General features: G+C 31.8%; 1 protein-coding gene across 1 annotated transcript; it reads left to right on the top strand.

Moving 5' to 3' along the window:
- The first annotated feature begins 2,042 nt into the window (after positions 1-2,042).
- Positions 2,043-13,719, top strand: LOC143255494 (nose resistant to fluoxetine protein 6-like). The gene is made up of 4 exons (XM_076511284.1): positions 2,043-2,254; positions 2,399-2,588; positions 8,239-8,381; positions 13,028-13,719. Exons 2-4 carry the CDS (start codon positions 2,561-2,563, stop codon positions 13,220-13,222), a joined length of 366 nt encoding a protein of 121 aa, XP_076367399.1. The 5' UTR covers positions 2,043-2,254; positions 2,399-2,560; the 3' UTR covers positions 13,223-13,719.
- The last annotated feature ends 349 nt before the right edge of the window (positions 13,720-14,068 follow it).

Below are 14,068 nucleotides of genomic sequence, written 5' to 3'. Positions count from 1 at the left end.
AACTAGCATACACAATAACTCTTTCCACCTTGTCTTGCTGCTGTAATAGCTATTCTCTGTTTCTATTGTTGTTGGCACTTGTGTCTAAGAAGAATTGGCCCCCCAGTCTGCGGACTTACAACGCTAAAAAACAGATAGCCCATTGTGTAGCTTTGTGCTTGATTCACAACAACAACTAAGAAGAATTTGATTTTCTGTCATCGACAGATTAACATTTGAACAGCCATTTAAATAAACTTTAAGAATCGTAATACTGTGATACATTCCTTACTTCATTTAAAATGTATCTTCACTTTTATGAAAGCAGACAGAAATACTACTTTCTTTGAGAAGTTTACATTTTCAAGACAAATGTATCGTTAAATCACCTCAGACATAAAAGATATTACCTGTTATATAAATTAAAAATAGCAACTTCAACAGTTTTCTGGATCAAGCATTTACGTCAAAGTTGTTAATAAACTAACTGAACGAAGAATTTTTAAAAAATCCTTTATATATTTAAAAGCAAGTAGAGGACAGATATTGTTACTTATCAAGCACAAAGCTATACAATAGGCTGTATAAGTCTGCAGTCGTACCGCTGTGCCACTGGGAAGCAAAAAAAGAAATCTGCATTATATGCTTTAAACGATAAAAAATATTTGAAAAAAAGGTAATTAGGGTATGTAATCTAACAATCAAGTAGTGTTGAATCTAAACATTTCTACTGGGGTTTGAGGTAATGTGAATTAAAACTATAATTCGACAAAATGGAAAATACTTTACATCAGCTGGAGATTTTTGTTCACAGGAAGGAAACCCCCCTACGTATATTCTCTGAATTCAACACTGCAACCAAGCCTAGGATAATACGGTTTAGAGTATTTACAGCTTGTTATAAATAAGAAGGTCGTATTTCCCCATGTTAATAATGTACATGTAAATTTCAATATAATGTGGAAAAATTAACTCTGACTTTCTATGTAACATTGCATATTTCTTCTTCTTTTTTCTCTTTAGTAGCACTTTTGTTCCTTTTTCTAAACTGTATAAATTTCAGGTACATTTGGTACGTATCCTTATAGCTAAACTTTATTTTATACGGTTTACTCAAATTAAATTTTTCATATAAATAATTAGTAAACGTTCCAAATATTTTTATGAATAACTTACAATGCGAGAAATAACCAACTATTTGTATTAATTTCAAAATTACTCAATAAGCTAACTAGTGTGCAGAAGGAATTTGGAGAGAAATAAAAACATAATTAATTTTATGGTTTTACGCATTATAAAAATATAGTATTTACCAAACACTAATTATTAGATTATTACCTATGATGAACTGAATGGCTTGTGTTTTGTAAAAATTTTGCAACGCAAAACAATTACCAGTATATAAAAAAATAAATTCGTAGTTTACCTGTGATTATGAAAGATGTAACTAAAATATGATCGTTATGATAGCTTATAAATTACTGATGTAAGTTTTATAAACAAATCATACTCAAAGTATGAACTCATTCAAAAAATTCTCATACAAATCACGTTGTTTGTGATAAAGCACATAGTTATACAAAGGGTAGCTCAAAACCATAAGTCCGCAGACATGCCACTGTGCCACTGGGGGGCGTTATACAAATGAAGTTCTAACAAATACACTATTAACGCCTTCTCGTGACTCATTGATAAGTCTGAGGGCTTAAACACAAAAGTCGTGGTTCGATATTTGCGAAGGGCAGAACACTAATAAGCAAACACAAAGCATGACTAATTTATATGCTGACAGTATGAAAGGTGTTACGCTAGTATTCATGTATATAATTATCACTGTTTTGTTACATTAGGAATGCACATTATCTCACTTCTGGTGACATGCAAAGTATGAACATTAAGCCGTTGTTAAAAAATTACAGGACTGGCAAGGTCACATGGTTAGGGCGATCGAGTCGTAATTCGAGGATCATATGTTCGCATTCCTGTCACACCAAACATGCTCGCCTTTTCAGCCGTGGGGGCATCATAATGTTTCGATCAATCCCACTATTCGTTGGTAAAAGAGTAGCCTATGAGTTGGGTATAGTTGGTAATAATTACTTGCCTTCCTTTCAGTCTTACCTGCTAAATTAGCGACGACTAGCGCAGATAACCCTCGTGTAGCTTTGTGCGAAATTCTAAAACAAAGAAGAAATCACAAAAATTAATAAGGCGTCGAGTATTTATACGTGGATGTTTTATTCTAGCTTTATTGAAAAGATGTACATGTTTTTGTGTAAGTGTCTGTACATATTAATGTGAGTGATTATTCTGTCATTCGTTGATTAGGTTTACGTTTTGGAGTAAGGAAACCATATGGCAAACAAATGAAGTAAAGTAAATGTTATTATTTGTTATTTTATTATATTTTCTATTTCAGACAAAAATCATCATTGGCTGGGTGCTGTCGCTGACGTTTCTTTGTAGTGTCCTTTGTGGCCTCCATGATCATTTGGCTGGTTATTCAGAACTCTCTCCTCTTAAGACTGTTCTCTATGCTGCGCTACATAGGCCAATTTGGACAGTTGGAATTGCTTGGGTGATGTTTGTATGTTCTACGGGAAATGGTGGTAAGTATCTCGCTTTCTCTTAATTTCAAACCAAAGAATTTCCCTGTAAGTTGATGCCATGTGCAATAATTAGAAGTGTAAGAAGCAAATTAAAATAGGTAAGCAAGGTTTATGTGACCGAGTGAAGAAAATAGGCAAACCCGTTTAAGCCCCAAGCCTGAAAATTGGGGAGTGACCCCCTGGCTCCACCGTTTCCAACGCCATTACTGATTGAAACTTAATGTGATATAAACAAAAAATAATCACATCATACACAAGAGGAAACAAGTGTGCTAGAGTGTAATTATTCACACTAGTGTAAAGATAGGAAAATTAATAGTTTTACAGCGATGTGCTTTTTATTTGAGTATTATTAGAATTAATGCAGGTTTTAGTGCACAATGGGTTACTGATATCATTATTTTGCAACATAAATAATTTCAAATATTTCTTGAAAAGTCGAAAAACGAATATATAGTCTTATTTGGGTGTTGTATTATCAGACTGAAATAAACATCTGGTTATCCATCTTACAAAAACGTTACATATGTAGCCTCTTAACAAATCAGTAATTTACACTGGAAGCACGTTTCCACTGTAATTGCCCTTCACGAATCTTATAGATTAAAAACTCGTGATATTTGTAACGGTTATATCTTATCAAGATATTGTAATCCTGAAATATCAGAGTGTTCGTAGTTTTAGTCCATTATATTTACATATTTTACATAATGATTGTATCTGATATCAAGCTGTTTCTTTTAACTGACGTATGTATAACCAGCTTTGAATATTAATTATTAATACAAGATATTAATATTTACACGTGTCACTGTGTGAGATATGTTGATAAGTCTCACTAACATTAATATGCTACTCATGTAATGCAAAAGTACGTCTTCTGATATAAATTTGATGCTAGTTTGATTGCTTATTTTTGTTTTGGAGCAAAATCAAACACTAGCCCATCTCCATTTCTATCTAACGCGAGGAATCGAACATCGAATTTTGAAATTTTATTCTGTAAACATGCCACTGAGTCACCAGGGATTCTAATTTCTTATTTTATTATATTTATGTTGCTATTGGGTAATAATCGCATTTCGTATTTCCTTATGTAGATCATATTTATTTACGTTGTATTTATTCTTAAAAGGAATCAACTCCCATCGATTAACATGGCCAGATGATTAAGGCGCTCGACTAGTAATTCGAGGGTTGTGGGTTCGAATCCCCGTCACACAAACCATGCTTGCCCTTTCAGGCGTGTGGGCGTTATAATGTAACGGTCATTCCCATTATTCGTTGGTAAAAGAGTAGCCCACGAGTTGGTGGTGGGTGGTGATGACTTGTCGACTTCCCTTTAGCCTTACACTGCTAAATTAAGGACGCCTAGCGCAGATAGCCCTCGTGCAGCTTTGCGCAAAATTCCAAAAACAAATAAATAAAACATAAATTGTTTGCTACTAGTATTCAATAGCGTATAGGTTTAGAAATAGGTTTCTAGTTTCTTATTGACAATATATTACTTTTTCATGCTCCTTTTTCAATTTCTTTCTTCTCTCTTCCATCTGACCTGGTCGTCCTTCCTTTCTGGTTGAGCTCCTTCATTTATATCTGTTTCTCAAACACAGTTCGAATCGATCTCCTTGTTAATGACATCACACTTTGCTCTCGTATGTCTGATTGTAACGTTTTATAACCGCAGGGGTATTGTAGTTTCAATACGAAACATCCCGCTCAGTTCAATATTATTTTTAATGGCTTATAAGCCTACAATCATCAAATACTTTAAAATCTGATAGAAGTGAGGGTCTTTTTTACACTTATTCAACTTCAAACGATTTTATCTCATTAAAAAAAAGATTTAAAATATTGAATTACAGCTGACTAGACTTAGACGTATAGTTACTGTTATCAAGACGAGTATCTGTGTTATCCAAATTACTTAGCTGTAACTAATAATAAAAGACTTCACCTTTTATTGTGCTAACAAACGTCGTTTTCTATATATATATTATTTTACTCTTTGTATATTTGCACAACGTGCCTGAAAATAAATTACGATGTTCTCTAAACTACGGAGTCATTCAGGATGCTTATCTACTTACCACAGAAGAAAATTCGAGGAAAACAATGAACATTGAAACAAGAGAGAAAAGATAAAATCTTTGAACCGAAAACTGAGTTGTAAAAAACAAGATAAAGAATAGTTAGTACAAAGGAAAAAAATTGCTCAATTAGTTAAAATATAAAGTATGTAAAGACACTACTAGACTAAACTTTAAAATAAATCAATTAAATGGCGACTATATATATTGTAACAGCCCTTTTGGTAAACTCTACAGGTAAAATTGTTGTCCAGCAATTGGATAAAGAAACGTTGTGGCTCTTTTATTACTGTTACTTAGCCATCTGATTGGTTTTCAGTTTACGTCACATTTTTCTTTGGTCCTTTAAGATCTTTCTTCCACAGCTTTAATTCTGACAGATGATGTGGTATTCCAAATAAAAGAGGGGTAAAACAAGCATTGCTTTGATTATGAATGAGTCAGTTTTGTTTTTTTTACACAAGTGCTTTGTTTGTTATTAAACTTTCAAGAAATATTAAAGTAATTTTAATTGATGATTACGTCACATTCACTTAAAGCATGTTCCAATACACTTAGGCCCGGCATGGCCAAGTGGTTAAGGCACTCGACTCATAATCTGAGGGTCGCGGGTTCAAATCCCTGTCGCACCAAAACATGCTTGCCCTTTCAGCTGTGGAAGTGTTATAATGTTACGATCAATCCCACTATTCGTTGGTAAAAGAGTAGCCCAAGAATTGGAGGTGGGTGGTGATGACTAACTGCTTTCTCTCTAGTTTAACACTGTTAAATTAGTGACGGTTAACGCAACTATCCCTCGTGTAGCTTTGCGCGAAATTCAAATCAATGAGACCAATTAATACACTTAATTTATTTGAGTGTTTAAATTTGTAAGTTTCACTCGCGACTACAGTATGTGCAACAACCATTTCTGGTACTTAAATACTTCATTTTATCTAAAATTAAAATATTATTTCTTCTATCATATTGGTATAAAATGTTATTTCCACAAAGAATTATTAATGCCAAAAATTATTCTTCACTTACAGTTAGAAACTGACTGTCAGTTATAATTATTAAAAGCAGGTAAGGCTATCCCACTTACTTACTACATAGTTTTACAGTGCGAAAACAGTAAGCATCCTGATTTAAAATGCTATAGTTAGGGGTTCGATTATATCGGTGATCAGAGCAGACAGTCCGATGTGACTTTCCTATAACAAAACACGTAATTGAGTAACAATATTATTAAACTGTCATCAGATGTTGACCAAGTTATTTAGAGAGCAATGGCAACATGTAAACTGAAATTCAGATATTATTATTCTGTTATTAAGTGCATTAACTTTCAATTTAAGAATTGAAACACCTAACTTAAATAATTGAAATGTGCAGAGTCGTTCTATGAACTTCTTAGTTCAAATGATTTAATAAAACGAGATAAAACTTTTGTTCAAGAAGTGCCAAGATGATCTTCCAAATAAAGTGTTTGTGAAATATTACTCCAAGGTATTTGATTTCTGAAAGGAAGCACATTATGTCAATATAATAACAGGTAGGCAAATAACGATTTATAAGCATAAGGAAGAACTGTACTGATGGTGGAACACACTATATGTCTCTACAAACATTGATTTGTCTTCAGATATTGTTATGCTTCTAAATTGTTGTTTGCCTACCTAATAAGATATTTTACTATGTTGGATAGCTATGCATAATGGCCCGGCATAGTTAGGTGATTAGGGCGCTCGACTCATAATTCGAGGGTCGCGGGTTCGAGTCACCGTCATACCAAACATGCTCACCCTTTCAGTTGTGGAGGCGTTATAATGATACAGCCAATCCCACTATCCGTTCGTTAAAGAGTAGCCCAAGAGGTGTCTATCTTCCTTCTAAATAAACAAACAAGTTGTACGTAGATACTTTCGATTTAGATATGAAACAGTGACTTGTCTTGACATGGTAAGAACTTATAGTGGGTTGAACCGAAGAGATTGGCTTTGGATTTGCTAAAGTTGAGTGTAAGGCAACTGAGCAGGATTACATTTTCCTCTCACTTGTGATCATACTCGAAGTTGAAACGCAATGTATGAAGATGGTTAGTGACAATGTTTATTGATAAGACACAAATATTGAAAAAAATCACGAAACCATATATTGCCGACATCAGCAGAAAAATAACCAACATTTCACAAAAGCTAGTAACAAAATATGACATTCCAGTTAATATCAAATTTATTCAAAAACAAGACATAAAAGTAAAGTCTGTACTATGTAAAAACTACACTGACGAACACAACACCAACATTATTTATAAAATACAATGTGATAACTGCCACGACTTCTATATTGGAGAAACAAGTAGAAAAATAGAAACCATATGCACAGAACACAAAAAAGTTACTTTCACACGTTTTCAAACACTGCAAATCAAATAAACACAACATAACCATAGAAATCACCTAAATACTAAATAAAGAAACAAACATAAACAAACGCAAAATTAAAGATGCCTTAGTTATACAACAACTCAAGCCCAAAATAAACCAATACAAAGAAACACTTTTATATCTATATTAATAGATAATATTCAACATCTAAGCACGCTCTCTACATACCTACACTCAATTACACAACCTCCTTCAAACATGTGGTCAGCTATCGGTCAGTTACATCCTTCTTTCTTTGTGAACCTGAAGAAGGTCGAAACGTTGTTCGCTCCTCTACATAAAGCTTTCTCCATTCATACCAGCCGCTTTTACATATATATTTTTCTCTACAAGTGGGCTTTTTCGTCATCACAAATTAGGAGCTTATTTTAAACCATAATCAGAAATAATTACCTGAAATTTTCCTTTGGCTACTAAAAAAAATTAAATTAGGCTGCAGATAAATTTAACAAGTCCTAATTGCGTGTTTTGAAAGGGTTTCCATGGCAATCACCATATTTGGACAATCCATATATACAAAGATTCCGTTTTAATACAAACTCACTTAATAACCTATCTGTGCTCTGTGCACATGGAGTTTAGATCTGTAAGCCCGTAAGTTTACCATTGATCCACCAAGGGACAAATGAAAGCAGAAGAGTGGCTGCCTCCTTTGGCTACACATTACAGCTATAGCTAAAATAATCAAAACCAAATTAATGTGTGAAATGTCTTTAAATTACATGTATTTTTTTTAAATAGAGATCAAATAACAAATGGCCATCATCCATACCATGCAAGGCAGAGTTAAAACGAAATTTTTCTGAGGTTTATAAGTAAGATACGGATATACAATTAAATTACGTGGTTGTTTAGGTTAAGTCTTCAAAATATACTTATGTAATTTAATAAGACATAGTTTTGATAGGTGGGACACACCTTTTATTTCAATAATTTCTGAATAGTATTATTAACACAGATCATAACATTCTTGAATTGTAGATAACATACAAATGCATAGTTAAACACTCAAGACAATAAGCTTCAAAATATGAAAAATAAGATGTTTTTACTATTCTCTATCTATAAAAACATTAAATTATTTTCTGTGTATAAGAAAAATGAATAACTAGCTCCTTTTTTATCTTTTAGGTGTCGTAAACACTTTTTTGTCTTGGAAAGGATTCATTCCACTTTCTCGTATGACATACATGACGTATCTCACTCATCTCTGGATACTGTGGCTGTACATAGGCAACCTGAGAGAGCGACTGTATAGTGGGCACCTCATCACGGTAAGTAAAACTGACTTGTTTCTAATGTATGTATATTGGTAAACTGAGAGAAAATATTATTACTAACAAATGAATAATGAATAATAGTGCTTCCTTAAATTAGTTAATCATTTTATTCTTAAAGGCTACTAGAAGGAATAAATTTATCATGAATTGTACCGTATATTTATATTATGTTTCAAACAATTTGTTCAAGACTTGATTTAAAATTTCTCTATTTTTTAAATTTGAGTAATTTATCAGAATATTAACAAAAACTTTAATAAATCATGATATAGAAAACAATTATAGGCATCAGTCTTCTAATTGAAAGTTTTATATTAGCAACATGCAAGTAATAAGTATGTATTATATTTTAACAAAAAATGAATTAATATTTATATTAGATGAAGGAAACTCCCCCTAAATAAAAAAAGAAAATGCTCAGTGAATATATCCTTCAATCGAACCATTTCAGATATTAAATTTAATTTTTTATTGTTTTTCATTTACTTTTTGTCCATTATGCGAAAATAAATCATACATTTTAATATTTCACGTTCAGAAACTCACCGCTGACCTACTGGGAGTCCTATGTATAGTAAATACCTTTATTTATTGGATATTGCAGTTTTCCCAATGCTTTGGGTAAACTTCGATTTCTTTTTCCAGTTATGGAATTCTCATAATAATAAGTCTTTCTTTTGTTCAGAAATAACGTACTGACTTCTCAATTACTTAAAGTTGGCAGAATTAGTAATAAATTAAAGTACTTTGTTTTAAAATAGGTACTTTAGACTTCATGTAACAAGACTTTATTTAGTAAATTGTTTTCCAGCAATATTTAGTACTAAATGATGGAAAATGTCGCTCAGATCCGAAAGATAATATAACAATAAAAAATAGTTGTATTCATTTTTTCTATCATGCATTGCAATAGTTGCCTCATACTTTTATATCACAATTATTTCATTGTTACCTTTTGTGCTTGGCACCTAAGTAGAATACACCATGTACATTGATGTACGTGTTCAAAACAAACCAAACCAAATCGTAATGTGAGTGTCGCAGGTTCAAGTACTCGTTACACCAAATATGCTCGCCCTTTCAGCCGTAATGGCATTATAATATGACAATTCAATCTTATTATTCATTCGTAAAAGGGTTTTCCTGAAGTTGACGGTAGGTTTTCTGACTAGTTACCTTCCCTTTAGTTTTACACTGCTAAATTAGGGACGGCTAGCGCAGATATCATTGGTGTAGCTTTGCGCGAAATTAAAAAAAAAAAAAGCAAACAAACTGATTTATCATTTTGCATTATCGTCTGTAAGTAATATGTCATTTTGTTTGACAGAATTCATATCTTAAAAAGGTTTAAATATTTAATGAACCGGTCATTTTATTAACTTTGGGTTGATGAAGTGAGTGTGTTAGTTCTTCACGAACATGAATAATTCATTTTGTGGGTTTCATATTTTCAAAAATTCCAAAAGTTAAAAATGAAAACATTAGTGAAAACATAACATGAGTAATGTTATAAACTACACCTTCTGTATTAGTAAGTTTACTTTCTGTTTAACTAACAATTTGCAGACAGTCATTTCTCTTAACGATGAACCTTAAGATCTAAGTTTGTGTTTGTATGGTTGTAATGGGAATGTTATTTTTTGAAACATTCAAAGTGCGTCCAAAAATGCATGCATTAAATTATTTTTAGCTCCGTAAATTATTCATTGAACCTGTTTATGTGTTGATTTAAGTAATGTGTGGAGCAACTCTTGATGTTGTTTAACTTTAAGTATCATGATAAATAAATGAAAAGAGATTTTAAGTACAACGTATGAAAATTGTTTATTTATATTATTTGGATACTACATTTACGGTTTTTTAAAAGCACAGTGAAAATACTTGTTAATATAAAATGAAACAGGATAGAGTCCATTTTGAAAGTTCATTAATTTTGGGGCATCCAAATAATTCCAGATTATGACAAAGAATGTTCAGTAGGCTTCTCAATATTTTGGTTGCCTTTCTTTCCTTTGTAGAAACCGTAGATACGTTCCTTCTGAACAAACCAGTTATATTCCGCATGTAGAGATAGTCGATGTTTCCAGTATTCCAAGAGATGTGATGGTTGTACAGTGTTTACCCATTCTCACTGTTGATGATCTGTATCTGAAAAATATATACTTAAAAACGGTTGTTTGAACAAAATCATATTTGTATCCAGCGACCAAACATTTGTTTGAATGCTAACTCTTTAAATACAAACGGTTTGTCCTTCTGATAAAGCCATCATATCACATCCGTGTCATGATAACAAGTATGAACACATTCAGTAAAACCAGCTTCAACTTACTATAACATCACCATCAGAACTTTATCTTCAGAAGAAAAAAGTCCTTTCCTGATGTACAATTCTTCTCGTATTTGCAATTTTAAATCGATGAGTAAGTATCCATCTGTTGCCTCATTGCATTTTGATAAGCTTCTTCAAAGTAGTTCATACCGGTTGGAAACAACTGCGTCACTAAAATGTTCAAATAGGAATTATCTGTAACATTCTTGAATACTGTAATGTGTTGATAATTTAAACTGATATAACGTATTTCTCAATCCTGATGAAATATACCGTACGATATGTAACTTCAAACAATACATAAATTCAAACGGTGATTTCTACGTTTAAAAAGTTAAGACTCTCGTTTATTTTCCCCAATGTCACTCCCAAGATCATCAGTAATGAAAAGATTTATTTTATCAAACTGTAAATAATCATGACGTTTTTCAGGCAGTCCTTCAACAAATTGAATGTTAAGGATATTTGTATTAAGTTAGTACACAGGGACTAAAATTCACCACAAAACCACACAATGTTTTCAGGAATAGGGTAGATAGATTCACGATCATAAATTAAAACTATGCTTAAAAACTTTGATTTATCATTCCTTTGTTGGACCTGACACCAAACATATTAAAGGGGTACTGTAGATGGTTATCCATCTCGAACTACAAAGAGAAATAAATTAAACAAGACTCAACTTATAGAGATCTGAACATCATGTTTGAGTGTTTTGCGATCTTCCATCAATGCCCAACACCTGATCTATTTTTATTGCACATGGACTTAGTTCCATTAGGTGATACAAACAAATCGGTATCCATATGATAGATTGCTAAAATATGGAATAATGTGTTGTTTGGTGTAAAAAGGACGAGAATTTTCCTTTTCTTTCTTGTTATAAATTGGCTGAGTCTCTAGACATTTACATATCCTCCTAGAATTTGTCAGTGTTATAGAATGCCAAAAAGGATTAAACATATATGTTATTTTACTCTTCATTGCTGAAAAGTTTAGTTTATCTCTGTTGATAAAATTGAGAGTAAATCCTGCAACTTTACAAGAAGACTTCCCGTCATCGTATAACAATATATACTTCTTCGGAGCACCACCGATGCATAAATGATGACCATTGCGTTAGACTATAAATTCACGAAGATAATCCCTTACAGGTGGATCATTAAATCCATCTGAAATGTAAACAGTACTATCTGTATCATAACACAATACAGACGAACCTATTTTATCAAGTATATGGTTTAATGGGTTTTTTTTTTTTTTTTTGCTGTATGCTGAGACCCATTGAGTGTCTAATCCTGGATATAATTTGATAGCCAAAACCATTTCTTCCATAGAGATGTTAAGCCACAAGGTAAATTATTGTTATTGAAGAACATAGTAGGGATACATATAATGTGTGGTTCTCAACCTGTGTTAAAACTAATTGTTCTCAGTGCTCTTAGGCAGAACTTTAGGTTTTAAATAATGCTAATACATGTCACATTACTTGTGTTAATTCGTCATGGCTGCATTCAGGTTAAGACATTAAGTAATAATGCAAAGTCAAACCAACTGGGATAAATACTCTAGATAGGTATCTCATCATAATATTTAAACAAAGAATGGGGTGTTTTTCAAACGTTCCCATGTTTATCAAGCGATACTGCTCTCTGTAAATGTGATGTACGATTCAACTCACAGAAAAAAGTGGAACGTCAGTAAGTTTATCGACTAATAACCCGAAAAATGTTGCTTTTAGTGATTTTCTTTGTATGTTTCTGAACTTTTAAAATAAAAGTATTTTACGCCATGTAAGAATATTTATGTGATATACTGAACTGTCAGTTCGTATAAGTATGTGTTTGTGTGGAAAAGAGGTGATTTTTTCGATTAATTTAGTAATCAGTACTTACTATAATACCCGTAGCTTGTAGACCCTTCACGCTGTGCTCATGTTACAAAATATTATATGCAACTTAAAATTAATATTATTATACAAACTGTTATCAATTTATTAAAGTGAAATTATTAAAATATAAATTCATTTCCGTCATTAATTATTATCTTACGTTTAATGTGAAAGTTTATTGCTAATGTTTTACGAAACCGGAAAAATAATTACTACAATATGTACAGTGACAAATGTTTTGTACATTTTGTTTATATTTAGTTATTAATATCCAAAAAGCTTTTTTGTTCAGATACAAATTGATAACTAAACGTAAAAACAAATATTTAATTGAATTGATGGGTAATTTTCTTAATCAATTTGAATTTACAAATTTTATAAACTCCATAATTTATCACAAAATTCATTTGTTTTCAGACATACACCTTCACAGGAAACATGGTAATGTCGTTTACTTTCTCATTCATTTGCATATTATTTGTTGAAGCTCCGTTTATGAATCTGGAGAAGATGATAACTTCATATCTTGGTAATTGTTGGACTGAAGATAACGAAATGAAGAAAACAACGAAAAGACTGAATAACTTCGAGGAATCTCGACAAAAGTCGTAAATCATTAATGAATTAATTAAAACCAAATTAACGGTTGGTCAGTTGTATGCTTCATGATGCTCATCAGCTGAAACTATTTAAATATTGGTTAACTAGGTATAATTTTAAAATTAATGTAACGAATATTATATGAAAATCTAATCTGTATAATGCAGGATAAAACTGATATACAATATATAGAAAGGACATAAAAGTAGAAATGTGAATACAAATTCCCACATCTTTTAGTTAGAACATCATAAGATAATGTATTGAATCGTATTAAATCTCACTGCTAGGTGAGAGCGCAGCACATCGGATATATTATATAGTATTCAGGCACTTTCTGTGGTAAGTAGTTAAACAAAATGATTGGTGTTTGTTTGTATATTTAGGTAAGCGTTTAGTATAATTTTATAATTAATGTACAAATATAAAATATATTTATCGGAACAAGTTAACATTTCAAATAAAATGTTAGTTTAACATATACATATATTTATTTTGGTGTATAAAGCTCATTCATTTATTGATCAAGGTATTTTAATTATTTTATGTCCACTAGTATAATACTTTATAAATTCAGAGAAAATTGATGCATAGTCGAAGAAGCTGTAGAGTTGGATGGACATTTGTGAAGGGAAACTCGGTCTTTGAATCTGACATTTTTTCTATGGTGGACTTAATTCGAAACAATTCAGGAGACTGAAACATTAGTGTCAAAATATGGCTCTTTTAAACATGCTTCTCAGTGACTCAACACTGCTTACGATGTCAAAAATCAGGTTTAAAATTCGTGGTAGACAGAACACATAGTTCATTGTGCAGCTTTGTGCTTAACAGTAACTAAACTAAACTTCTAAATAT

Source organism: Tachypleus tridentatus, chromosome 1 (assembly GCF_004210375.1).
Source record: "Tachypleus tridentatus isolate NWPU-2018 chromosome 1, ASM421037v1, whole genome shotgun sequence".
Taxonomy (NCBI): domain Eukaryota; kingdom Metazoa; phylum Arthropoda; class Merostomata; order Xiphosura; family Limulidae; genus Tachypleus; species Tachypleus tridentatus.
This window is presented reverse-complemented; position numbering and strand designations above follow the sequence as displayed.